The 27202-nt window shown below is 42.5% G+C and overlaps 1 protein-coding gene across 21 annotated transcripts in view; it reads left to right on the forward strand.

Moving 5' to 3' along the window:
- The window catches only part of gatad2ab (GATA zinc finger domain containing 2Ab), a 130604-nt gene that overhangs the window by 53486 nt on the left and 49916 nt on the right, over positions 1-27202 (forward strand). For 7 of the 21 annotated variants that reach the window (XM_078198571.1, XM_078198572.1, XM_078198575.1 and 4 more), the window contains exons 2-3: positions 5967-6033; positions 21023-21314. In XM_078198571.1, coding sequence (XP_078054697.1) covers positions 6012-6033; positions 21023-21314 — 314 coding nt within the window. In that variant the 5' untranslated portion in view covers positions 5967-6011. Of the gene's footprint in view, positions 1-1079; positions 1353-5966; positions 6034-11544; positions 11655-14074; positions 14141-15829; positions 15960-17937; positions 17999-21022; positions 21315-27202 lie in introns of those variants that run through there. The other 14 variants (XM_078198566.1, XM_078198568.1, XM_078198567.1 and 11 more) reach the window with 7 other exon arrangements.

Genomic DNA, 27202 nt, shown 5'->3' on the forward strand with positions numbered 1-27202 from the left:
TGTTTAGAACACCTTTCACGATTTACTGCTGGATAAGTAAGATACAACCCATGGAATGACTCCAGTGACAATCTATCAGCATGGTAACAAGAATGAAAGGGTTGTGAAGATCAAATGAAAATATTACAGCTTGGAAAAAGGTAGCTGAAGTTTTCAAAATTGGTAAAAGCTTTGAGAATTTGACTGACATTTACTAAAGGGTGGAGAATTGGCTCAGGGCATAGACAAGAATGAAAGGGATGATGGTTATTTCTGATAAATGGCTACTGAGGTAGAGGCTGTCACATCACTTGTAAAGGAAGAATAGTCAAGACAAAAGGACAACAGAATTGAGATCGATGTAGATGGCTTCAATTGCCAGCACCAGCACTGATTTTATGGGCTGAATGTCCTCTTTTTGCTCAGAGGGCGATGTGAAAGTGAAAAGGTTTTGATTTGAGTTACGTTCATGTGCTTGTAGGCCAGAATTTGTGGTCCACAAGCAAGCGGAGAGTAAATCTTTTCATTTAACGATTGTGGGGATAGAATTTGTCTTGGGGCAGTGACACAAATCAGGAAGTTTCAGATTAGCTGACCATTACATGCAGCTTCAGGGAATCAGATTTGTTGGAGTCAATGGCATTGAATGTCAGGTGCTGAGTAGGATGGACAGCTGATTTGATACCAGCTGTATCGTGCCATCACTCATGTCAAATTTCTATCCTGCAATGTCTGCAACATTAAATTGATTAAAAATTGCAGTGGTTTTATAACATTGCAGGCTTGATTTCACTTGTCTTATGGCACTTATAGGTCTTTGCCATATAATTTTGAACTTTTATAACATCAGTTATAACAATTTTGGGTTCAATATTTAAAAATAATGTAAATGTTTTGGCCAAGAATGACGGCAACGTTTCCTGAGGCACGCGACTGGTCATAACTTCTAGGTCAGGTACAATGGGGATAGTGGTTCTCGTTATCTCTCCTCCCAATCCCCAAATATATGTCTCCATTTAGGCTGTGGGAGGAATATATTGTTGAAGGTGAAACACTGAGTGCCTGGCAGTTCTCTCTTTTTCCTTTGCTCCCGACCTCAGCATCACCTCGGCCGAAAGAAATTTCAGAAGGATCGCAACCGGGAGAGCTTTCTTTGTAGCCTGGCTGAGATGCTCGAGTCCGTTACAAGTGAGAGTGATGCACTCAAATGTTGTCGGACTGCCCTGTGACAGTGGCACCTACCGCAGGGTTCTGTCAGCATCCACCTTCAAGCTAACTCGAAGCAGGCAGTTGTCTGCATTTCCATTGTATACATGCTGCAAGTGAGAGACACTGAGGGGTGCATTGTTGGAAAGAAACTACTGCTGCAGTTGGTGAGAGGCTTTATTTTTGTGGCTGTTGAAATTTGTTGCATCTCCTCGCACCCACCTGCAAAATTGTGTTTTCTGATGAGGGAAAAGGAAACAAAATTTACCATTTAATTTTGGAATGTGCTTTAACTTCTGAAAGCTGCTGTATTGAAATATAATGAAAGCAAGAAAATAAAATTGAATTTTAGGAGTTGAAAAGTATCAACTACTCTTAAAATTGAGAGGGGCACGAAGCCTTTTCTGATCTTTTTAAAATATCACGAGAAAAGCTACTGTGGCCCTCGAAAGGTTAAGTGCAGCCATTTTGTTTACTTTGTCAGTGACTTCATCAGTTAGCCTCTTAGTCATAGTTAGGCCAGACTAGCTTAATGAAGCTTGTAATTTTAAGGCTTTTTATTGATGTGGTGTGAAAATCATAACTGTATTTAGCATTTGTCTGGTGTGTTTTATTTACAAAATGATGAATGAGAAAAAACTAGTACCGTTTGGAGTCCTGTTCGCAGGAGAGGAGAAAAGTTCATTAGAATAAGGTCCAATTCCTTTTGTCTGTACAGCCAGAAGTAGATGTGTTAAAATACATTGCACAAGGTTTCCGTTTCATTTTGGGGTGCTGAATGGTCTATCTGATTTGATTTGATTTATTGTCACATGTATTAACATACAGTGAAAAGTATTGTTTCTTGCGCACTATACAAAGCATACCATTCATAGAGAAGGAAACGAGAGAGTGCAGAATGTAGTGTTACAGTCATATAGCTAGGGTGTAGAGAAAGATCAACTTAATGCAAGGTAGGTCCATTCAAACGTCTGACAGCAGCAGGGAAGAAGCTGTTCTTGGAAGGAGCTGGGAAACAGTAGACTGAATCCCACACTCCCACAACGTTAAAAAGTGAAATGTGGCTGAACCATGCTCATATATCTTACAAATTGCAGAAATCTTGTGATTTAACTTTACCCATGCTAATCTCTGAACCATCCAGTAGCAGCTTCAGGATGAAACTTCATTCAGGATCATGCAGTGGTTGTTTGAGATTAAGCAGTAGTTAAAACTGTCAGCATTTGAAACAGAAAGGATGGGTTGCTACTTACGAGACCATTCGTCAGAACAAAATCCATCCTTTCCAGCTGCTCGGATGCCCCTGCTACATTTAAGTGCATCGCCAGTTGATCGTCTATGGTATACAGCAATGACCTGGCTTAGTAACTCCAAACTGACTGACCTGCTTATTACCAGTATTTCTGCATTTGCACTTATTTTCTTCATCTCTAATGTGGAGATGCCGGTGCTGGACTGGGGTGGGCACAGTAAGAAGTCTCACAACACCAGGTTAAAGTCCAACAGGTTTATTTGGCTTTCAGAGCACTGATCCTTCATCAGGTGAGTGGGAGCAGCGCTCCAAAAGCTCGTGCTACCAAATAAACCTGTTGGACTTTAACCTGGTGTTGTGAGACTTCTTACTGTTTCTTCTTCTCTGCAGTGAATAAAATGACACTGTCCTGCTTGCACTTGCGCCTGTTCTCACTGACCCCTGCAGATTCCCTTTTTCCCTCAAATGTTCAAATTTCGTATCCCCCTTCTTACTTTACGCTTTGTCGGCCTCCCCGACCTGACCTCTGCAACCCCCTCCAGTCTGAAGCCCAACCCGTTGCTTTTGATTCTGGCTTCCTGTACATTCCATCTTCCCACGCTCTCCACATTGATGTTAGAGACTTCAGTTATTTCAGCCTAACTCTCAAACTCCCTGAATTTTGTTGCATTGTAGCCTTGCTCACTAGCTTCAAACCATTCCCAAAAATCTACCCCTTTTGACCGCACGCTCCTAATTCTTTCACCCACAAGCCATCTGTCTCTCTCTCTCTCCTATGGTATGGGCCTTCTATAAATGCCTTATTACTCAAGGCCACTACTCTGGGAGCTCATTAGAATAAGTTGTTTGGGAAGAGTAGATTTTGATCTGTGGAAAGGTTGGGCTAGTTATCACTACTTTGGCAATATAAAGTATTTAGTGCTCAATGTGTTTCTGAAAACCTGTCTTTTCACCGGTTTTGTCCAGTTTAAATTTAGAGCTATGACTCCAGGTGGAAAATGTAATACTATCATCTCCATAGGAAGGTTTTATATCCAAAGTATCTCAAATGATTTTGATAACCGATGTTACTAATTTTTCTCTAATCCCCTCATCTAAAGACAATGATTCGTACAGTAGGTGTGCCTGAAATGCCTTTCCTATTCTTTGGCTGTGTGAAACTCTAGTGGAAGGATTTCAGCAGACCTTATTCATGGGGTGCATTAGAGCTGAGCGTTAGGATCTGCACGTAACTCCCTCCTGGGTCAGTGGCTACTTCCTCCCTCAACTAAGAAACATTAAGGCACTTTCTCAAAAGAAAGCATTTGATGAGCTGCCTCAGTAATTGCATGTTCCAATTAAATGGCAGGATTATGGAATTAGGTTTGAGCCAGACTGGGTTATGGTAGTACTTTGGAGAGAGAAACAGTTAACATTTCAAGTCCAATGTGATTCTTTGGAACTGAAGAACATTAACTCTTTCTCTCTCAACAGATACTGCCAGACCTGCTGAGTTTTTCAGCACTTTGAGGATAGCTTCCACAGTTGCTTTTGTTACATAAGGGTAGTAAATTTCCTGTTCCTGACGGGCACGAGTACATTAGTTGAGTTTCTGGGATAATTTGGTGTGGAATAACAATGGGATTTGAACTCATTGGTCTCTGGGTCTAACATGACAACTTCTGTATCTATTGTGATTCCCAGTTACTTAGCTGAAGTTACTTAACAACTGACCAGTCTGGGGACTTTCCAGGATACTCTCCGTTGTTATCAGGCCCACCAAGCTCATCTTACTTGAATATTACACTGCCTTTAACAATATCCACAAAAACAATGATAGTTTGGAAGCAGCCGTGTGACTGAACACATGGCAATGCAGCCTCAACTGATGGCCCAGCAAAAACAGATCAGTAACAGCATGAAATAAGAATGGGGGCACCGCAAATTCTTTGAATGTGATTCCCCATGGGATGACCAAAAAGTTCACTTATTATCAACATCTCCTTTAGGAGATGTACGAGGCAAGTTTTTTTACACAGAGGGTGATGAGTGCCCGGAACTCTCTGTCGGGGGAGGTAGAAGCAGATACGATAGTGAGTTTTAAGGGACATCGGGACAAATACATGAATAGAATGGGAATAGAGGGATATGGTCCCCGGAAGGGTAGGGGGTTTTAGTTCAGTTGGGCAGCATGGTCGGTGCAGACTTGGAGGCCGAAGGGCCTGTTCCTGTGCTGTAATTTTCTTTGTTCTTTGAACGAAGATTCTCATCCTTGTAAATAAAGATTGCATTGTGTTTGGGGGTGGGAAATAGGGGAGGTAGTTTAATGAGAAAGGGTGAATACTGGCAGATCCCCTTGTGCAAAGCCCTGACAATCACTGCCAGCAAACCATGGAGGCAGAACCTGTGACCAATATCAGGCAGAAAGATTGGAAATTTACTCTGAAATTCCTAAAATAATCATGAGGAGAACATGATTATCCATGATGAATTGCTAAGGATGATTAAAAGACATTTCTCTCCTCACTCCTATCCTCTTTTGCTTCATCCTACACACCAGCCCTTCCTCACTTTCCATATTTCAATTTTCCTGTGAAGTTTCAGACCATTAAGTCAGACCCTAAAATCTCAGGCCACTCATTATCCATATCCTAGCCATGTATTTTTATGGCGTATTGCTTATACATTAGAGAATAGACTTTAATATCAACAAACATGAGATCATTGCAAAAGAGGGGGGAAAAAATCACCACTTTCCTGAAGCTCTTATTGAGAAGAGTGTTTTCTCCTTTGAGTAAATGCTTAATGATTGAGGCTCCACTTCTATTTTAACAGTACAGGATCCCAACACAATAGACTTAGATTAATGTCACTTGTCCTTGTATTTTAAAACTTTGCCTGTTGGACTGAATCATATCAAGCTTTCCTACAAGGGCATTTGACCAAGTCGGTGGATAGCTATTTCAGTAAATTGTTTCTGAAAGACCATTTACAGAACTCTTCAAGCATTTTAAAACTTCGGACAAACTTCTGCAATATCTGAGTAGGAAAGGCAAGATCTCCAATTTGACTTTTGGTCCAAAGTGATTTGGGAGTGTTTGGTTTGGCCTCTGGTTGGGGCTCCTGTAACACCTGTAATTAGCTTGTATTTTGCAAATTACCTTGTCATGGGGAGATAGTGGCACAGCGATAACGTCACTGGACTAATAATCTAGAGACCCAGGGTAGTGCTCTGGGAACCCAGGTTTGAATCCCACCAAAGCAAATCTAGAAAAATCTGGAATTAAAGCCTAATGATGACCATGATACCATTGTCGATTGTCATAAAACCCCATCTGGTTGACTAATGTCCTTTAGGGAAGGAAATCTGCTGTCCTTATCCGGTTTGGCCTACATGTGACTCCAGACCCACAACAATGTAGTTGACTCATAAACTGCCCTCAAGGGCAGTTAGGGGTGGGCAATAAATGCTGGCTCAACCAGTGACGCCCAGGTTCCACGAATGAATAAAAAAAAGCTAAAAGTGTTTTTTTTCTCTTTTCCAAACTAGGAGGGCAGTTGCTACTCTGGAAATCGAGGCCTTTTGCATGTGGAAATGGCTCTACAAGACTTGCCAGGTGAGTGAACAATGAGCATACTTCCAATTTGTTTGAGACCAGCAAGTTAGCTATATTAGTGACAGCTGACTTGTTTTGGATCCTGACAAGGGTGCAGCACCTCACTGAATTTGCTTCTTGTGGTTTATGACCTCATCTCGTTATTGTTACTCCACACTCCAAGCCAATTTCTCTAACACTCCTTTTGATTTATTTGCCTGTGCACCCCCATGATTAGGAAATTTGCCAATGTACACGCATTATCATCAGTGTACAGCAATGGAGCCCTATGTATTCGGTCCTATGGTTCACAGTCTCTCCCTGAAGGGTGGTGCCATTACTTATTTGTATCCAAATGCTACTATGCCAAGTATAGGAACTCTCCTCACAAAGGAAGCATCCCAAAGTGAAGCTACAGTCGTGGCTAGGCTTCCTATATTATGCACTAAGGATTAAGGTGGTTACACAATATCAGGAGGAAAGTATGATAGTTTTGATGCCTCTGGAGATATTCTATGGTGCAATTTCCAGTCATTGGTTTGTGAAAGGACACTATGTTCCATAATGATGTGGTGTAACAGTGAACCAAGCAAAATCCGTTGACTAGGGTTTCATTGTTTAAAAGATCATCAACAATCTCGTACAAAGCTGGCCTCTTGGCTGCCATGCTTAGCAATCCCAAACAGGCTTGCAGTTGCATTGTAGCTGGACACCAAGCTGCTTATGCAGCGTAGTTTACTGACTTTGGCTGTTCAGGGTCAGCACTAAGAAAATTCATTTGGGATAAGATATTTGACATCAGAGTTGGTGCCACAGAAGAATGTTTGAGGGGGTGTGAGGAACTGGGGAAGTGCAAATATGCAGTGAGCTCCGTGGCATAGTTCCTCTCTTTCTCACTCAAATTCTGCTTTATTTTTAACTGACATGGGATGGCTTTAAACAATCTGTTCTCTCTTCCTCCTCACTCTAAGCTATTTTTTTTGAGTAATGTACCCCCCCATGGGATTTTCAAAAATCCTATAACATGGTAATAACACATGAATGACTTTAGCATAGGAGAAATATTCTTGAATTTGCTAATCAAATGTGACCTTCATTATTCAGTTTAAGTGTTCATTAAAAGTGATTTGAGCATACATTGACAGGACCAAAAGCACAGTTAATTGCCCAGAGTGGATTGTATGAGCAGAATTGCTCTGGCTAAAAGAAATGGCCCCTGCGTGTCAAATTCCTGTGCATTTCAGCGTAAAGGGCTTGTCTCTTGTTCGTATGTAGGAGAAAGGGAAAGTGGATGGCTCCAGCTTTTCTCATCACTAAAGCTATTCCACTCCTTGAACTTTGTTCCCTCAGTGTTAATGCTGGTGGTTAACTGGACTTTGCTTCTGTGCCAAACGACGTCTTGATCCTGCTTTTTTATTATTCAAACGTGGTGTGTGCGCATTGCTGGCAAGGTGAGCATTTATTGCCCAACCCGCAATTGCCTTATGAGTAGGTGGTGGTGAGCTGCCTTTTTGAACTGTTGCAGTCCATGTGGTGTAGGTATATACGCCATGCTGTTAGGAAGGGAGTTCTGGGATTTTGACCCAGTGATAGTGAAGGAATGGTGATATGTAAGTAAGGATGTGTATCTTGGAGGGCAACTTGCAAGTCCTGGTGTTCCCAGTTGCCCTTTTTCTTCTACATAGTGGAGGTCATTGGTGGGAAAGTGCCATTGAAAAAAGCTTGAGTTGTTGGAGTACATCTTGTAGATGGTGCACACTGCTGTCAATGTGTGTAGGTGGTGGAAGCAGTGAATGTTTAAGGTGATGTGCTAATAAAACGAGCCCTGACCTATGTGGTGTCAAACCTTTTGAACTGCACTCATCGGGAAAACAGAGTGCCTCACCTGTGCCTTGTAAACGTTCAAGAGTCTTTGGTGAGTGGAGAGGGCACAGACTGCTTCAGTATATATCCCCCACCTCTGACTTTATTATATTATGGAGGGTTGTCATTGATGAAGCAGCTGAAGGTGGTTGGGGTTGGCACGTTTCTGTGAGAAACTCCTCCTGCATTGATGTCCTGGGTCTGAAATGATTGGCCTGCAACAGTTGCAACCATCTTCCTTTGTGTTGGATATGACTCTGACCAGTGGACATTGGATTTGTCCTGCATTTTGTGGAGAGGCTATAGCCGGACAATTTTCCACATTGCCAGGTAAATGCCAGTGTTGTCTTTGTGTTGGAACAGTTTAGCTAAGGTGCAGCAGAAGTCTTCAACACAACAGCTGTAATATTGTTGGGGCTCATAGCCTTTGCTGTATTGAAAGGCGAAAGGAAATCATGTTTAACCAGTTTATTGGAGCTCTTTGAAGGAGTCATGTGCTGTGGGATAAAGGGAAACTAGTGGAAGTACGGTACTTAGATTTCCAGAAGGCATTTGATAAGGTGCCACATCAAAGATTATTGTAGAAAATAAAAGCTCATAGAACCATAGAACATTACAGCACAGAAACAGGCCTTTTGGCCCTTCATTGCCTGTGCCGAACCATTTTTGTGCCTAGTCCCACTGACCTGCACCTGGACCATATCCCTCCACACCCCCCTCATCCATGTGCCTGTCCAAGTTTTTCTTAAATGTTAAAAGTGAGCCCGCATTCATCACCTCATCTGGCAGCTCATTCCAAACTCCCACCACTCTGTGTGAAGAAGCCCCCCCTAATATTCCCTTTAAACTTTTCCCCCCTCACCCTTGACCCATGTCCTCTAGTTATTTTCTCCCCTAGCCTCAGTGGAAAAAGCCTGCTTGCATTCACTCTATCTATATCCATCATAATTTTATACACCTGTATCAAATCTCCCCTCATTCTTCTACGCTCCAGGGAATAAAGTCCTAACCTATTCAACCTTTCTCTAACTCAGTTTCTCAAGTCCCGGCAACATCCTTGTAAACCTTCTCTGCACTCTTTCAACCTTATTAATATCCTTCCTGTAATTAGGTGACCAAAACTGCACGCAATACTCTAAATTCGGCCTCACCAATGTCTTATACAACCTCACCATAGCATTCCAACTCCTATGCTCAATACTTTGATTTATAAAGGCCAATGTACCAAAAGCACTCTTTACGACCCTATCTACCTGTGACGCCACTTTTAAGGAATTATGTATCTGTATTCCTAGATCCCTCTGTTCTACTGCACTCTTCAGTGTCCTACCATTTACCTTGTTGTAGGGGGTAACATATTGCCAAGAATTGAAGATTGGCTAGCTAACAGGAGATAGGGTTGGCATAAATGGGTCTTTTTCCGGTTGGCAGAGGAGTGGTGTGCCACAGGGATCAGTGCTGAGAATTCAACATTTTACAGTGACTTGGATGAAAGGACTGAAGGTATGGTTGTTTAATTTGCTGATGTCTCAAAGATAGGCAGGAAGGTATATTGTGAAGAGGTTGTAAGGAGGCTGCAAAGGAACATAGTTTGAGTGAGCAAAAATCTGGCAAATGTGAAATAGTTCATTTTGGCAGCAAGACTAAAAAAGAAGCTTCTTATCTAAATGGTTAGAGATTGCAGAGCTCTTAGATATAGAGGGACCTGGGTGTCCGAGACCGTGAATCACTGACGTCTAGTATGCAGGTGTCACAATTAATTAGGAAAGCTAATAGAATATTATCCTTATTGTGAGGGGAATTGATTGCAGATGTAAGGAGGTTATGCTTCAGTTGTACAGGGCATTGGTGAGACCAGTATTGGAGTATTGTGTACAGTATTGGTCTCCTTATTTAAGGAAAGATGTAAATATATTCACAGTTCAGAGAAGGTTTACTAGACTAATACCAGGAATGGGCGAGTTGCCTTATGAGGAAAGATTGGATAGATTAGGTTTGTATCCACTTTTGAAGAGTATATGGTGACTTGGGAACATAAGGACAGGGGTAGACCGGTCAGCCCATCGAGCCTGCTGCGCCATTTAATGCAATCATGGCTGATCGGAGGCTTCAGTGCCTTTTAGAACCACATTCCCGTAATCTTTTCATAATCCTTTGTTATTATTAGTCTGAATTTTAAATATAGACAATAATTGAATGTCCACACTCCTCTGGTGTAGAGAATTCCAAAGATTCACAACCCCCTATGTAAAGAAATTTCTCCTTGTATCAGTGATGTCCTCATTTTTTTGAAATTGTGTCCCCTGGTTCAAGACTCCCCAGTCAAGGGCAGTATCTTATCTGCATCCACCCTGTCCATTCCTTTAAGTATTTTGTAGATGCCAATGAAACTACCTCTCATTCTTCAAAACTCTAGGGACTACAGATCCAGTTTGCCTAATCTCTCTTCAAAAGGCAATCCCGCCAACCCCAGAACAAGTCTGGTGAACCTCTGTTACACTCTCCCTATGGCAATGATAATCGTTTGAGGTAAGGGGACCAAAACTGCGCGCACTATTCCAGGAAAGATCTAACCAGGCTCCTATGCAATTGAAGCAAGACCTCACTACTGTGTTCAAATCCTCTTGCGATAAAGGCTAATATTCCATTAACCTTCCGAATAGCTTGCTGTATCTGCATGCTAGCCCTTATGGACAAGGACACCCAGGTCCATTTGTATGTCTACACTTTCTAATTGACTTGATCAAAACCTTCAAGACCTTGAGGGGTATTGATAGGGTGGATGTGAAGCGGATCTTTCCTCTTGTCGGAGAATCTAGAACTAGGGGTCAGTTTTAAAACAAAGGGTCACTTATTTAAGATGGAGATGATGAGATTTTTTTTCTGAGGGCTCTGAGTCTCTGGAACTGTCTTCTCAAAAAGGCAGTGAAAACAGAGGATCTTTAAATTTTTTTAGGCAGAGTTCAATAGTTTCTTTATTAACAAGGGGTTGAAAGATTATCGGGGTAGGCAGGATTGTGGGGTTGAGGTTACAATCATGTCATCCATGATCTTATTGAATGGTGGAGTAGGCTTGAGGGGCCGAGTGGTCTATTGATGTACGCTGGCACTGATGTACTAGGTTGTACCATCATTGATAATGGGGATCTTTGGAGAGCCTCAATTTCCAGTTAGTTGCTCAATTGTTCACCACGATTCACAACTGGATGTCTTCTAACTTTAGCCATACCATTTTATGAACAAATGCATGAAAGGTTAAAGTCCGTATGTACATGTGATGTGAATATGAGCCATAAGATCACAGTACAAATGATAGCTGTTGCTTTTTAAAAAAATACTAATCAGCAATTAGTCAATTCTGAATGCCCAATTTGTCATCGGGGGCCAACATTTGAACAACACTGATTTAGAAAAATGACATGTAAAATGACTTAATTAATCTGAGCATCTATTGTGCCACTCATCCATACAGACCAGATCAAGTCAATCCACAAGCTGTGCTGAGTTGACTGATCACAACCCTACCCTGATTCTCTGTTCCTTTCCAGCTCGAGAAAAGAGTAAAGTTAGCATTTACATTTGCTGGGTTGTTATAACTAGTATGGTTAAAAAGGCTGCCATCCCTGGCTAACTTGAGCTTGCCTGAAATATGGGCTTTCTTTTTTACAGAATGCTGACCCTACTGCCTGTGGAACCAACCCCCCTACTTGATACTGTCCTACCTTGTGTATATGTGTACACGTGCAAGTATGGGTTGCTGGTTAACAGTAATGAATGAGGTATCTGCCTAATTTATTTTTCCTCCCTCTAGCCTCATTCCCTGTCCCTTCTGTGGTTAATTATTCCAACCCTCCTGCTGCCCCAGGGGATAGATTAATTTACTCAGTGGAGTGAGTGCTGAACCTGTACCTCATGACCTGAATGACTCTGTCAGAAAGACCATCCCTTTCCACCTCGGATGCATTGCCGTACTTGCACCTGTCTCAGCACAACTCATGCTGAAATACTCATCCTAGAATCATAGAAACCCTACAGTGCAGAAGGAGGCCATTCGGCCCATCGAGTCTGCACCGACCACAATCCCACCCAGGCCCTACCCCCACATATTTACCCGCTAATCCCTCTAACCTACACATCCCAGGACTCTAAGGGGCAATTTTTAATCTGGCCAATCAACCTAACCCGCACATCTTTGGACTGTGGGAGGAAACCGGAGCACCCGGAGGAAACCCACGCAGACATGAGGAGAATGTGCAAACTCCACACAGACAGTGACCCGAGCCGGGAATTGAACCCGGGACCCTGGAGCTGTGAAGCAGCAGTGCTAACAACTCTGCTACCGTGCCTTTGTTACCTCGAGACCTGATTATCCCAGTGCTCCACTGACCAAACTCCCACTCTATGCCCTCTGAAAGCTTCAGAACATCTAAAACTGCTGCCCACATCCTACGTTCCATTTACCCATCACACCTGTGCCCGCTAACCAATGTTATTTCTCTGTCTGACACTATCTCAATTCTTAAAATTCTCAGTCCTCCATGGCCCAGCCCTTCCCTATCTCTGTAATCTCTCCCAGCTGTACAATCCTCGAAGATCTCAGCATTGCTCCAATTCTGGTGTCTTAAGCATCTTGATTTTTAATCACTGCACTAACAGTGATCTTGCCTTCAGTTGTCTTGGGCCTAAGCTCTGGAATGTCCTGCCTTTCCTCTTTGCCTCTCTCCCTTTAAGCTCCTCTTTAAAACTTACCACTTTGGCCAAGTTTTTGGGCACTGGTCCGAATATCTCCTTATGGCTCTGTGCTGAATTTTGTCTGATAATCCTGTAAAATGCCTTGGGATGTTTACTTTGTTAAAGGCTGGATATAAATGCACGTTGTTGCTGTTAGACATTCAGATCTGTGTAAATACCTGACTGGATTCTGTGGTGTCGTTCCAATAAGCAAACAGAGCATCTTACTCACTTGTATCTACTTGAGTGATGATATAACACAGGGATGTTATTGTCTGGACCACATTTATTTATGCACTCTACCTTCAGAGACTTAGATCGAGATATGGAGACTTGGCTTGACTTAGCTTTGCTTTTTTACATGGTAGGGCATATGAACAAATCAATAATTTGGTTTAGTTATGCTTAATTTCATTGTTTAAATTGTCCTCCTGTTTTCACATAAAGATAATGGACATGCTATGCCAGCCCAAATTCAGTGGATTACTTGGTTTGAACTAACTGCTCTGCATTCTGTTTTTATGGGGCTCTCCCTCCCCTCAGCGGCTTCTCTTGAATAAGCAAACCTGCCTTTTAGGTGTTAACTGCTTAATTTCCAACTGTTCAGTCAGGAAAAGATCAAACACAGCAGCACAATTATAAAGACAAGCTGCATATTATTTACAATGAAATAAGGAAACAATCTTATCTACCAATTTAATCAGACTCCTCTTTTAAATTGGCAAATGATATTATGCTTCCAACAAACATTTAAAAGATTCTGAACATTGACGGTAACTAAATGCACATTGCTGTTATCAAACTATTAGGAAAACCTAGAACTGGAATTCCAAAGAAAATAATGAGCAAACAGGAACTGGTAATTTGGTAGCGCCAAATTTGGGGTTTAGAAGTCCCAATATGCTGAGGGAGCTGGAAAGAGTTCCATAGCTTTAAGGTCCTAGAAAAATGAGTTGCTGAAGAGGATGGTGTCATGTGTTTTGATTTTATCACCAATGAGATACAAGGTGGTGGCAGAATGGGAAAAATCTTCTAACCACATTTTTTAACCCCACCCCACGTTTGCTTATTAGGATCAGCATGAATGTTGAAAGGATTTAACACCTTTTGAGCCCCATCTGACTTTATAGTTCAAATAGGATCACAATGTCGTACCATGTCTCCCATGTTCAGCTGTTTCAGACCTCAGGATTATTCCTCCTTTTAAAAACCTAACTCACTTTATTTTTGTGCCTGCAATGAAGCATTGGGGGTTCAGAAGAACTGTATAATCTCTGAATCAATGGTCTACATGCCCAAACAACCTTGCTTCTATTGTCCTAGTGGGATCTGTATACATAGTGTAAATATTTTGGTTCATTTTTTTGATCAACTGCTCTGCGTCAAAACCAAATATCGAAGAACCACACCTGCTACTGAACTGATGGCAATTTACATTTCTTAATTTCACATTTTCCTCGGCCAATAGGACTTGGGTCATTTTACGATTTGGATTCTGGAAAACACCTGCTCAGGATATGGAAAACACCACAATGTAATCTGTCCTAGAACTTGGCTTGAGTGCTATTACCCCTGCGAATGAAGGATATGCTGCACTGCTTATCTGTTTGTCCCTCCCCCCAATCTTTAATATTGAGTATACTTGACTTTACTTGGATTTTTCCTGTCTTGGAAGGTTGTCAAATCTCGAGTATCTAATCTGAGCATTCCAGGTTGCAATTCTGGAATGAAATTCTGGAGAAAACTTAAGTAGCAAAGGTTGTAAATTATCAGTAACAGATGAGCACAAGTAGGTAAAATGTCTGTGTGAACGCTTCCCCAGTGTTTAATTTTGAGTTATCCAAGCAAGGGATAGCAGTCTTGCCTTATCCTCCAATGAAGTACATTTAGCCAGAAGGACATCATTACACACTGGAAAATGGCCTGGTTTCAAATGAACAATTGGAGAGACAGAGGATGAATTCTGAGCAGCATTATATTGATGAGAACAGGCACCATCTGGTCTCAGACTGGTGCTGCATGGCACAAATGGCTCCTCCTCAAGGAGGCTTGATGCCACCAGGTATTCTGCATGTGTACACCAGAGGTGCAAGTGGTCAACAATACTAGTAAGTATGTTATGCTGAGTCCTGTTCCAATGGGCAGAAGGATAGATCACATCTTTATTTGAACCAGCTTGATATGTCTGTTCATAGACACAAGTGCTGCTGAATGTTACATTTAGTGTAGGGGAAATTTTAAACATTTGATCATTGAAGTTTGGGTCAAACAGGTGTAATGTCTCCTCTCAGTTGTGCACCGTGCAGTCCTTGTGTTTCCTGCGCACTCTCCCCCACACTGCTTACTTTTGCATCCACCCCCACACACACATACACATATCCACCCTTGCGTTGTCCTCTGCCCCCCATTTTTCCTACCACCACCTCCACTTGTCCCTCCATGTCATCTTTCTATTCCACTCTCCCAGCATCTCCCATGGTGTCCATCTTCTACCTGGATTGTGCGCTAGCTGCACTACATGTGCTATGGTGGCATTTATAGTCCTTCTGCTAGGCAAAAGGAAAAGCACAACTCGGAGTCAAGATTCTCTAAAATGGAAAGAAAAATCTATTGCCAAACACTTTATACTCAATCAGTGAAAGAGCACTCTCTGAATAAGGAGAGGAACATGGATTACCATGTTGAAGGTACAGGAAATATCTCAAATTTGCCCACAAAAGGTAGCAATGCACCTTGAAAGTTTGAACACACTCGCTAACAAATGCCAGACCAACCCCAATGCAATGAGTAAAACTTGAGTAGAATATACAGCCAGGAGAGAATAAGGATCTGGGGAATGGTAGCAGACTAATATTTTGGAATGTCACCCTGCCACCAGACAAGCTTTGGGACTGCTTTGTGTGGATGTCTGCGCAGAGGTGGGGTGTGGTGTGTATGTGGGGGCTGATTGGATGAGTGGGGGTTGCATGCCAGGAATAGTGCGCACGCACGCTTGGGGGTTGTGTGCGAGTTATTTGTGCAAGAGGGGTGTGGATGGAAGGCATGTGCACGCGTGCATGCATGAGTCCACTGTGTGTTGTCTGTGTGTGTGTCATGTGTGCAGGGGTGGAAGGGGTTAACAGCACTCGGCTTCGTCTGGAGCCAGTTCAAGCTGGTTCTCTGGAAAGTGCTTTGTGCGTCGCCTGGAATTGTGGGAAGGGTCATGTGTGGAGACCAAGTGATGTCATGAGATCAAATGTGACTCAGCCATTTATCAGATGTGTGCAGGTAACTAGACAGTGACGCTCCCACAGACCGCCTCAAAAACCACATCTCGCCAGGTTAAATGCTACTTCTGTACAAGGTTCACACTGGTGAGTTGGTTCTGACCAATTAAAGCTGATGAGCGATTTATTTAAAAACTTATGAGAAATTTTCAAGTCAGCAAACTTGGAAATGAAAGTGGTCTTTTTAAACATCTAATTACAAATGTCAGTTCTCAGTTTTAAATCTGATTTTAACATTGTTTGACTTGGGCAGCGGGCATCTTGTACTGAAGATTTACTTGCCCCCTTCCTTTTCCTTGCCACTCCGCGCCCCTGACTTTCTGGAAGTGCTGATTTGTGTTCAAGTCCATTTCCAATGCTTCAGCCAAGTGTTTGTTCTTGCTCAGATTTTGGGCAGTGAGTGTTAACACACTACCAGCCAGTCAGTCCTGTTCCCGCCTATTGGCTTCCTGCTGCAGGGTGCTTGCTGGGTAGTGACCGGGAGTGGAAAGGCTTTCCCAAGCCCAACTTTACCTGGTGACACACCCACATATATCATTGCTGCCCTTACCTTAACTGAGGTGACACATGAATGTCTATTCAAAATAATAATGCTGAAAGTGGGAAAGATTTGTGAATCGAAATGAATTTTCTGCAGGATGAAAAGATGCTGACAACCCTTTCACTTGAGAAATTGTGTTTTAAGTTTTAAAGTTCATTTATTAGTGTCACAAGTAGGCTTTCATTAACACTGCAATGAAGTTACTGTGAAAATCCCCTAGTCGCTACACTCCGACAGTGCCTGTTCGGGTACACTCGGAGAATTTAGCATGGCCAATGCACCTAACCAGCGCATCTTTCAGACTAATGGGTAGAAACTGGAGCACCCGGAGGAAACCCACGCAGACACGGGGAGATCGTGCAGACTCAGCACAGACAGTGATCCAAGCCGGGAATTGAACCCGGCAGCAATGCTAATCACTGTGCCACCATGCTGCCATTATGTAAATGTTCTGTTGCATAAATTAAAATCTGTCCTTCAATGGGGTGTCTAGCTGGGTAGGGTCTTCCTTTCCACTCGTCTGCTGTTGAGCTCTGTCTTTATCATCCTTCACTCATCCCTCCCCAGCCTGCTCAGCCTCCTTGCAACAACATATGGAGATATCCAGTTGATGCAGTACCCATTCTGTGAGACTGACCATTTTAAAATAAGAAAATCCAAAGTGTTTGTTGAATTGATGGGCTTTATTTCACTTGTTGGCAAAAGTGGATGGTGATGTTGTGGTTTCACGGTGGCTGTGTGATTTCTGCCTTTCAGTGTTGCTAATGGCCAAAACTGTCTCAAATGAAGTTTAAGTTCAGCAGCAGCCCAAATGGAGACTGAAGCTGTGCTCCATAGTGAGGGACCATGAGCGATTATTGGGTTAATGTTGTCGCCTTTGAAATGATGCGGCTCAAAGATGTAATGGTTGAGTAAAATTTACTTGAAGCTTAATTCCTTTCTTACATAAAATTTACATCAAAGAAACAGGGGGATCACCCCAATGTCTGTGATTAGCTTTGTTTATTCTCCATGCAAGCTGGCTTCAAGGCTGTTTCATGTCATCCTACCTTCATATCCTCCTGTTTCTTTCCCTTTAAAGCACTGATGTTACTTGCCTCAACCAATTTCTTTAGTTGTTCTATATTCTATATTCTTTATTCCAACCATTCTGTGGGTAAATAAATTTTTCCTGGTCTTCCCAGTGCATTTGTCAGTGATTTATCTTATTTCTGCAGGCTCTAGTTCTGGTCTTCCTCACAAGTGGAAACATCTCTACTTATGCTCTTAATTTTGAAGACTTCTGCCAGGTCATCCTGCAGCCTGGGTTGTTTAATGAAAAGAGCTCCAGCCCGTTCAACTTTCCAGTTTTAGTACTATGCTGATAAACTTCTGTTACACCTTCTCCCGTGCCTCTATATCCACTTCATTGAGTTTATTTTCCCATTCAGTTTTTTGACTTGGCCCTCTGAAGGAGTAGATGTTTGGCATGTTCTCCTGGATACTAGCTGCACTCCAGTACCCTAAATGCTATTCTTTACACAGTGAACATCAGCTGGACCCTCGTCAGACCTGCAGGGTGCTACCACTGTTCCTGCTCAGCTGGGTGAGTGTGCCACACGGAATGAACAAGCAAGTGTACATATAGCCATGCATCAATCTTAAAGGAGTTGCACAGTACAACAAATGAGATGTGTACTACAAATAGAAGTTAAAGTTTTAAAATTTAGCTATTAGTCACAAGTATGCTTACATTAACAATTAACATTGCAATGAAGTTACTGTGAAAATCCCCAAGTCGCCACTCTCCGGCGCCTGTTCTGAGGGAGAATTTAGCATGGCCAATTCACCTAATCTACACATCTTTGGACTGAGAGAGGAAACCCACGCAGACACGGAGAATGCGCAAATGCCACACAGACAGTGACCAGGTCAGGAATCGAACCCAAACCCCTGGCGCTGTGCCGCACTTAGAAGGAGCATCGGGTGCAACATTCCCATGATGAGCATCCACACACATACACCTAGTCGAATGGTGGGTGGAAAAACCTTTCCGGTTTTGCCCACCTGGAGCAGTGAGACAGCCAACAATACAAATGTAGTTATATAAACAGTTAATGCTAAAAATGCCCAGCATCTGTGGAGAGAGATCCATGGGTATTGACCTGAAAAGTTAACTTTTTTTTTCCTCATTTGCTGCCTGGCCTGCTGAATATTTCGGATACTTTGTTTTTCTTTCAGAATTCCAACATCCGCAGTATTTTGCCTTTTGTACAATTGTATGAATATATGGAATAGGAGCAGAAGTATAGGCTATTTGGCCTCTCGAGCCTGCTCTGCCATTTAATAAGATCGTGGCTGATCTGTTTGTGATTGAGTTTCAAGCTCCCATAATTTTGATTGCCTTGCCTAACAAGAATCTCTACCACTGCTTTACAGATACTCAGTGACCTTGCTTCCACTGCCTTCTGGAGAGCATTCCAAAGTTGCAATATCCTTGAGGACAAAAGATTCTCCTCATCTCTGTCCCATAAGGATGACCCCTAATAAAACCATGCCCACTAGTTCTGGACTTGCCTATAAGAGGAAATACCCTTTCCACTTTGTCAAAATCATTCAGGATCTTGTATATTTCAATTATGTCACCTCTCACTCTTGACTCCAGTGAAAACAAGTCCAGCCTTTCCAACTTATCCTCAAGACACATCCACTCCTTCCAGATATCAATTCAGTAAGCCTCCTCTGAACTGCCTCCAATGTATTTATATCCTTCCTCAAATAAGGAGACAGATATAGATTGCACCCTTCCAACCTGGCTGGTTCTGGGTGGAATATTTAGAGCTTTGTAACTCTAGGGTAGGTACTGGTGGGTATGTCTGCCTGTCACACTACAAGCATTTTAAATAATTGAGCACTAATTGACTTGAGGGTAATTTTCCTATTCCCTGTTGTTTCAAAGCATTACTTAGAATATATAGCACGGAAACAGGCCATTCGGTCCATCCTGACCATGCTGGTGTTTATACTCCATATGAGCCTCCTCCCATCTTTCCGTATCAAATTCTATCAGCATAACCGTTCTTCCTCCTGCTTATCTAACCTCCCCTTTAATGCATCTATATTATTCACTTCAGCTACTCCGTGATAGGTGGTCTATTTTCTTACTCTCTGGCTGAAGAAGTTTCTTCTGAATCTCCTATTTGTATCAGCAAGCTAAATAGCCTTTGAGATGATGCTACTTTTAAGTGGCCGGTGCTGTAACACATGAACAGTTCTGGACTCTTAGTTGCAGTCTTGTTTCAGTCTTCGTTAGAATAGCTTTCTACAAAGGTTCTGTGGGAAGTTGGAGGAGAATCAGATGTGCTTGTTACAATAACTAGAATCCAATACCATAACTGTATTTGTGATGGATGAAATGAAGCAGTAATTAGGCAGGACTGAGCTTCATTATTGTTAATCTATGCAAATCTTTGGTAATAAAAAAAAAATCCGTCAGCAAACAGAACTTTCTTATTGAAATTTGATTAGCCTTGGCCACCATTTGATGTGGATTTGAGAATTGTTACCTGGAGCAAATGAAATGGTCGCTCCCTACTTCAGGCATTTTATATATTTTTTAAAAAGTGTTTATTTTTGAATATTCTTATCCCGCTGTTGCGTAGCACGGCAATTCATGGTTGCATTGCTAAATAGCACGGAAAAGTCTTCAAACACCAGTCTGTGGTTTTTGGGATAAGGGATTACAGCTATGTCGGCTTAGAGCAGAGACGGTTGAGAAACTCCAATGAAATGCCACTGGCCTGAAACATTCACCCCATTTCTCTTTCCATAGATGCTGCAAGACCTGCTGGGTATTTCCAGCATTTTCTGTTTTTATTTCAGATTTCCAGCATCCACATTAATTTGCTTTTGGAAGGGTAAGAGGATACTTGTTTGGTAGAGGATTTTGGTCAGAGTAAATGGAAGAGCTCTTTCCAGTAGCTGCCAGTAGACAGAGGACACAGATTTAAGTTGATTGGTAAAAGAACCAGAGTTGGCACCATGAGGAAATATACTTTTTGATGCAAAGAGTGGTTAAGCTTCAGGATGATGGATATGAATTCAAGAGTAACCATCAAAAGGGAATTGAATGCATACTTGAAGGAGAAATAATTGGCAGGACATGGAGAAAGAACAGGTTGAGTGGAACTATCTGGATTGAAAGAACTGGCATATGCTCTATGGGCCCCATGTCCTTCTGTACTGTAGTATTCTGTGATAATTGGGAGCATCCTCTCTGTTTACCCTATTAAACCCTCATAATTTTCAAGACCTCTATCGGGTTGCTCATCAGCCTTCTCTTTTCTAGAGAGGGCACTCTTGATGAGTTATAATTTCAGTTCTGGTATCCATTTATTCTTTTTTTCCCCTCTGTGGTGTCTAAGTGCCCTTCTTGCAACTCTTTCTTAACCAGATCCCAAATATCTGATGTTCCAGAAGTCGCCCTATGAGCAGTTGCAGTCCCACATTGAGCACGATAGCAAGACGTTTGCGGGGAGAAATTGAGGTTTCAGTTCCACATCATGCTAGCTAGAGAAAGTAACACCCCTAAATACTTTGTGTCTTATTTTTTTCCCTCTTATATCGACAGATATCTCTGCTATGACAGACGACGTATACAGAACACGAAGTCAAAAGAGAGCATTGGAGCGGGAGGGCCTGCATAATGATGTGGATGTGAAGAAACCAAAAATGGAATGTTCCAGAGGATCTGATGGGGACAGTGAACTGGACGATGGGGACATAAGGATTAAAACAGAACCTGTTGATCGGGGTGGTGGTCGGACTCCTGGGTTGTTAAAGGGGCCGGGTGAAGTGAAAGCAACAATCAAAGTAGAAGTACAGGCTGGTGATGAACCTGTTGACATGAGCACGTCAAAGATGTGAGTATGCAGCTACAAATTGGTCTTTTCTTTTAAAGCCGGTCTGTTGTTCTTTGGAATGGAGAACTTGGTTTGCCAGTAATGTCACTAAAAAGAGAAAAGCAGAGAATTTATATCTATATCGCGGCCTTCCCGATCTCAAGACATCCCAAAGAGCTACACAGCCAGTGAAATACTTTTGAAATGGAGTCATTGTTGTAATGGGTTTGAGTTCCAGATTTCCGTTACTCTTTGTGTTAAAACACTTAACTGACACCACATTGAATCATAGAATCCCTACGGTACAGAAGGTGGCCATTCAGCCCTTTTGAGTCTACACTGACAGCAATCCCACCCAGGCCCTATCCCCGTAACTCCAAGTATTTAACCTCCTAATCCCCCTGACGCTATGGGGAAATTTAGCATGGCCAATGCACATAACCAGCACATCTTTGGACTGTGGGAGGAAACTGCAGCATCCGGAGGAAACGAGGAGAACATGCAGATTCCGCACTAGCCGAGAATCGAACCCGGTCCCTGGGCGCTGTGAGGCAGCAGTGCTAACCACTGTGTAAACAGCCTACCTCTAATTCTAAGGTTATGGTCCTCTTGTTCTGGTCATCTTCACCACAGGAAATAATGTCTCCTCTGTCCATCCTGTCAATGTAGCATCATAAACACCTCAGTTAGATCACCTTTAATCTTCTATACTTTAGGAAATGCTACCCTAGTCCATGCATGCTTCCCGCTTAATTTAACTCTAAACCCGGAGTGTTAATGTAATGCATGAAATTATTATTGAATGAGTTGCTGGGATGTGGGCTGAAAAAAGCATTAAGACATGTTTCTGGAGAAAAGGAGACTGAGAATAAGATGGCTAATTCCAACTGGTGGGCATCAAACCCTGATGGTCTTTTCAGAGTTGGTGGATTTTTCCCGTTTCCTGGAGCCATTTTATTTTTGCATTGAAACACAACATTGCAAAAGCACCTTGTGCAGAACAAGTACATCATCAGAGAATATGCCAGTGGAAGTTGTGATCAAACAGTGCTGAGGCCAGGCTGCCTCAGGACAGTGGCCTGCTCTGATCACTGACACACAAGAGACACATTCAATTATTGAGGAGTTAGAAAAAAAAAGAGTTATACCTGAGGCAATCTTGTAGAGATATACAAGATAGTGGAAAGGAAACTGTAAACCTGAAAAATTGTAATAAATAAAATTGGTTTGATTGGCCATATTAAATTGACCCTTACTGTCAGGGCGATTAGCAGGGTAAATACGTTGGGTTACAGGGATAGGGTCTGGGTGGGATTGTTGTCGATGCAGGCTCTATGGGCCGAATGGCCTCCTTTGCAGGGATTCTATGATTCTATTCTATCCTAAAATGACGGGGACAGAGTCAAAGCAGTAAAAGTTAAATTTTGAACTGTTAGGAAATTATTCCTACAAGGGATCATCAACACACAGAACAGCCTCTTGAGTAGTGGACGCAAAAAATGCCTGAGTTGTTTAAGAAACAATTGGACACTGTAGTGGGAGGAATTTCGAGGCCTTCCGGTTGAATGAATTAAGACGGGCACAGGGGCCTTGCTCAATTGTAATTATCTTGATTAGTGTTGGAGTGTCCCCATAAAGCAGATCCTTGAAATGTTACAAGTTGACAAGCACACTGATACTGATTAAGCAGCATTGCTTAAGGCCTTGAAGTCCTGGTTTATCTCTGTGACCTCAAGTCTTACCTTCTGATCTCGATCCACTGTTCTGCAGCATGGGTAATATGCTTGCAGTCGTTCATGCCTTGAGGGAAACTACATCAAATGGTGAGGGTGGTGATTTAGTGGTAATGTTACTGGACTAGTAATCCAGAGGCCCAGGCTAATGCTCTGGGAACCATGGGTTTAAATCCCATCATGGCAGCTGGTAGAATTTAAATTCAGTGAATTAATAAAATCTGGGTTTTTCAATTATTGCAAAACCCCAGCTGGTTCACTAATGTGGAAGGAAATCTGCCATCCTTACCTGGGGTCTGACCTACATATGACAGTAAGAAGTCTCACAACACCAGGTTAAAGTCCAACAGGTTTATTTGGTAGCACAAGTCACAAGCTTTCGGAGCGCTGCCCCTTCATCAGGTGAGTGGGAGTTCTGTTCACAGGCAGGGCATATAAAGACACAAACTCAATTTACAAAATAATGGTTGGAATACGAGTCTTTACAGGTAATCAAGTCTTAAAGGTACAGACAATGTGAATGGAGAGAGGGTTAAGCACCGGTTAAAGAGATGTGTATTGTCTCCAGCCAGGACAGTTAGTGAGATTTTACAAGCCCAGGCAAATCGTGGGGGTTACAGATAGTGTGACATGAACCCAAGATCCCGGTTGAGGCCATCCTCGTGTGTGGAATTTGGTTATCAGTCTCTGGTCAGCGACTCTGCGTTGTCGTGTGTCGTGAAGGCCACCTTGGAGAACGCTTACCCGAAGATCGGAGGCCAAATGCCCGTGACCGCTGAAATATTCCCCAACAGGAAGAGAACACTCTTTCCTGGTGATTGTCGAGCGGTGTTCATTCATCCGTTGTCATAGCGTCTGCATGGTCTCCCCAATGTACCATGCCTCGGGACATCCTTTCCTGCAGCGTATCAGGTAGACAATGTTGGCCGAGTTGCAAGAGTATGTACCGTGTACCTGGTGGATGGTGTTCTCACGTGAGATGATGGCATCGTGTCAATCCGGCACGTCTTGCAGAGGTTGCTGTGGCAGGGTTGTGTGGTCGCACAGTCACTGTTCTCCTGAAGGCTGGGTAGTTTGCTGCGGACAATGGTCTGTTTGAGGTTTTGTGGTTGTTTGAAGGTGAGAAGTAGGGGTGTGGGGATGGCCTTGGCGAGATGTTCGTCTTCATCGATGACATGTTGAAGGCTCCGGAGAAGATGTCGTAGCTTCTCCGCTCCAAGGCGGCCTTCATGACACACAACGACGCAGAGTTGCTGAGCAGAGACTGATAGCCAAGTTCCGCGCACATGAGGATGGCCTCAACCGGGATCTTGGGTTCATGTCACACTATCTGTAACCCCCACGACTTGCCTGGGCTTGCAAAATCTCATTAACTGTCCTGGCTGGAGACAATACACATCTCTTTAACCTGTGCTTAACCCTCTCCACTCACATTGCCTGTACCTTTAAGACTTGATTACCTGTAAAGACTCGCATTCCAACCATTATTTTGTAAATTGAGTTTGTGTCTTTATATGCCCTGTTTGTGAGCAGAACTCCCACTCCCCTGATGAAGGGGCAGCGCTCCAAAAGCGTGTGGCTTGTGCTACCAAATAAACCTGTTGGACTTTAACCTGGTGTTGAGACTTCTTACTGTGCTTACCCCACTCCAACGCCGGCATCTCCACATCATGGCTACATGTGACTCCAGACCCCTCTTAACTGACTTCTGAAATGGCCTATAGCAAGCCAATTGACCCAAGTTCCAAATTTGTGTGTCAGTGTTTCCAACCTGGAATCCTGAAATATTGGCTCGATGTTCCCTCTTCCTGGGCTCCCAAAATCAGCAGAAGCTATTTCTACCTACCCCATCTGTTCCTCAATATTTTGAAAGCTGCAATCTAAGGGATTTTCACAGTAACTTCATTAGTAACGCCTACTTATGACACACACAAATTTTTAAAAATACCCATTCTACCTTTTGAACGCCACGGGAGGCCTTTCCCCCTTGGAGCACTTCTTTTTATCTAAGGCCAGTTGTAGATAACTTTGGTACAGAATGGAAGTTTGTTGCAAACCTGTAATATATTTGAATTGAACCAACCTCCTCATCCCTGACCCTCCTGTTCCCCAGCTAACTCCTTAGCAACTGGGAATACGGAATCTCACGAGTTTCACGCCTACGTTTTGAATACATAGCCCATGTTTTCCTTATTAAAACTGCCTGATGTTCCAAAACAGTATAAAGCGGCTAATCTTTACTGAGGTCATTTGACGTACAATGTGAAGTTATCAATTGTAAATATAAATAATTCCACTTGACTAGCAGAATGGAATAAGAATAATCTGATACCTCATTTCAGAAATAAAGTATATAGATTAGTTTGATTTATGGGTGAGAGTTGCGATTAAATGCTTGTACTCCATTTAATAAATTCTATAATAGGTTATAATCTTAAACTGGATCTGACATGACGCAGACTGAAGAATTTCACCTGAAAGAGTTCTTAAAGATGAATGGAAGTTTAGAATGAATAAGTAACTTGATAAAGTGCCACACAAGAGACTTATGAGCAAACTTATTGCTCATGGAATAAAAGGGACAGCAGCAACATGGATACACAATTGGCTGAGTGACAGGAAACTGTGCAGTAGTTGATGGATGATTTCCAGATTGGAGAAAGGTTCGTAGTGGTGTTCTCCAAGATTTGGTGTTAGGACCCTTGCTCTTCCTCATGTATATTAATAACCTAGACCGTCCAAGGCACGATTTCAAAATTTGTGGATGATTCAAAATTTGTGAACCTTGAAGATTGTGTAGAACTTCAAAAGGACAGACTGGTGGAATGCACGAACAAGTAGCAGATGAAATTTAATGCAGAGAAGTGTGAAATGATTCATTTAGGTAGGAAGAATGCAGAGACACATTATAGAATAAAGGATACAATTTTAAAGAAGGTGCAGGAGCCAAGGGACTTGATTGTATATGTGCAGAAATCATTGAAGTTGGAAGGACAGGTTGAGAGCACAGTTGATAAAGCATACGGCATCTTCACCCTTCTATTAAGAGGGGCATAGAGTACAAGAGCAAAAATGTTAAACTTGTGTATAACATTGGCTTGGCTTCAACTGAAGTATTGCATCAAGTTTTGGGAGCCGCACTTTAGGGAAGATGTGAATATATCAGTGCAGAAAAGATTCAGAAGAACTTCAATTACAGAGAAGTTGGGACTGTTTCTGCTGGAGTTGAGAAGATTGGGAGGAGATGGAGATATTCAAAACGATTAGGGGTTTGTACAGAACAGATGGGACAAAATTTTAGCTTTTGGCTGAAGGATCAAAAACCAGAGGGCAAGGATTTGACACAAATTGCATAAGAAGCAATGGTGACATGAGGAAAAACTTTTTCCCTGTGTATGGTTGGGATTTGGAATGCACTGCCTGAGTGTGTGGTGGAGACGGGTTCAAGTGAGGCATTCGAAAGAGAATTGGATTGTTACCTGGAAAGCAAATATGTGGCAATGGATAAATTACTCCTCGGGAGAGCCAGAGCAGACACAATGGACCAAATGGCCTCCTGCGCTGTAAATGGAATACTCCTTGGGAAGGTTCTCAAAGTTTACGTATTTAATTAGTCATTGAATTATTTCATTTCCTCTCCGTGAATTGTATTCTTCCAATTTGAAAAATGGAGATGTTTTCCTGCCCAGTAGGGGTCTGCCAGCTCACGCTCAGCAACCCCACCCCCAGCCACTTCGGGTCTCATTCTCTCCTGGGTTGTTGCATTGTTCACAGACAGCAGTGAGCTGCCTGTGCGCACTAATTTCAGTGAGAGCTATAGATTTATATGATGGTTCTGTGGGGTTACTAAAGTTTGGCTCCTGACGAGGGAACATTGGGAGGTTCATGATCCAAAATGATGCTAATTTTAAACTTATTTTAAACCCAAGTGCTGTTTAACTTTGAGGAGTGAGCTGCATTAAAATGGCTTGCATTTCTAAAGCACAATGCATGGATCTCAGTTAAACTGAGGGAGATGTGATGGATCAATGGGGCCACTATTGTTTTGGACTTGCCGCACCACGTAATTGTGTTTTCCCCCTCCACTGAAAACCTTGGTACAGCTAACTCTGAACACTCATTACAGAAGCACGTTTTAATGCTATTAGAATGGTTTTTATTCTCAGCTGAAGGACT

This window comes from Mustelus asterias, chromosome 26, assembly GCF_964213995.1.
Source record: "Mustelus asterias chromosome 26, sMusAst1.hap1.1, whole genome shotgun sequence".
Lineage (NCBI taxonomy): Eukaryota > Metazoa > Chordata > Chondrichthyes > Carcharhiniformes > Triakidae > Mustelus > Mustelus asterias.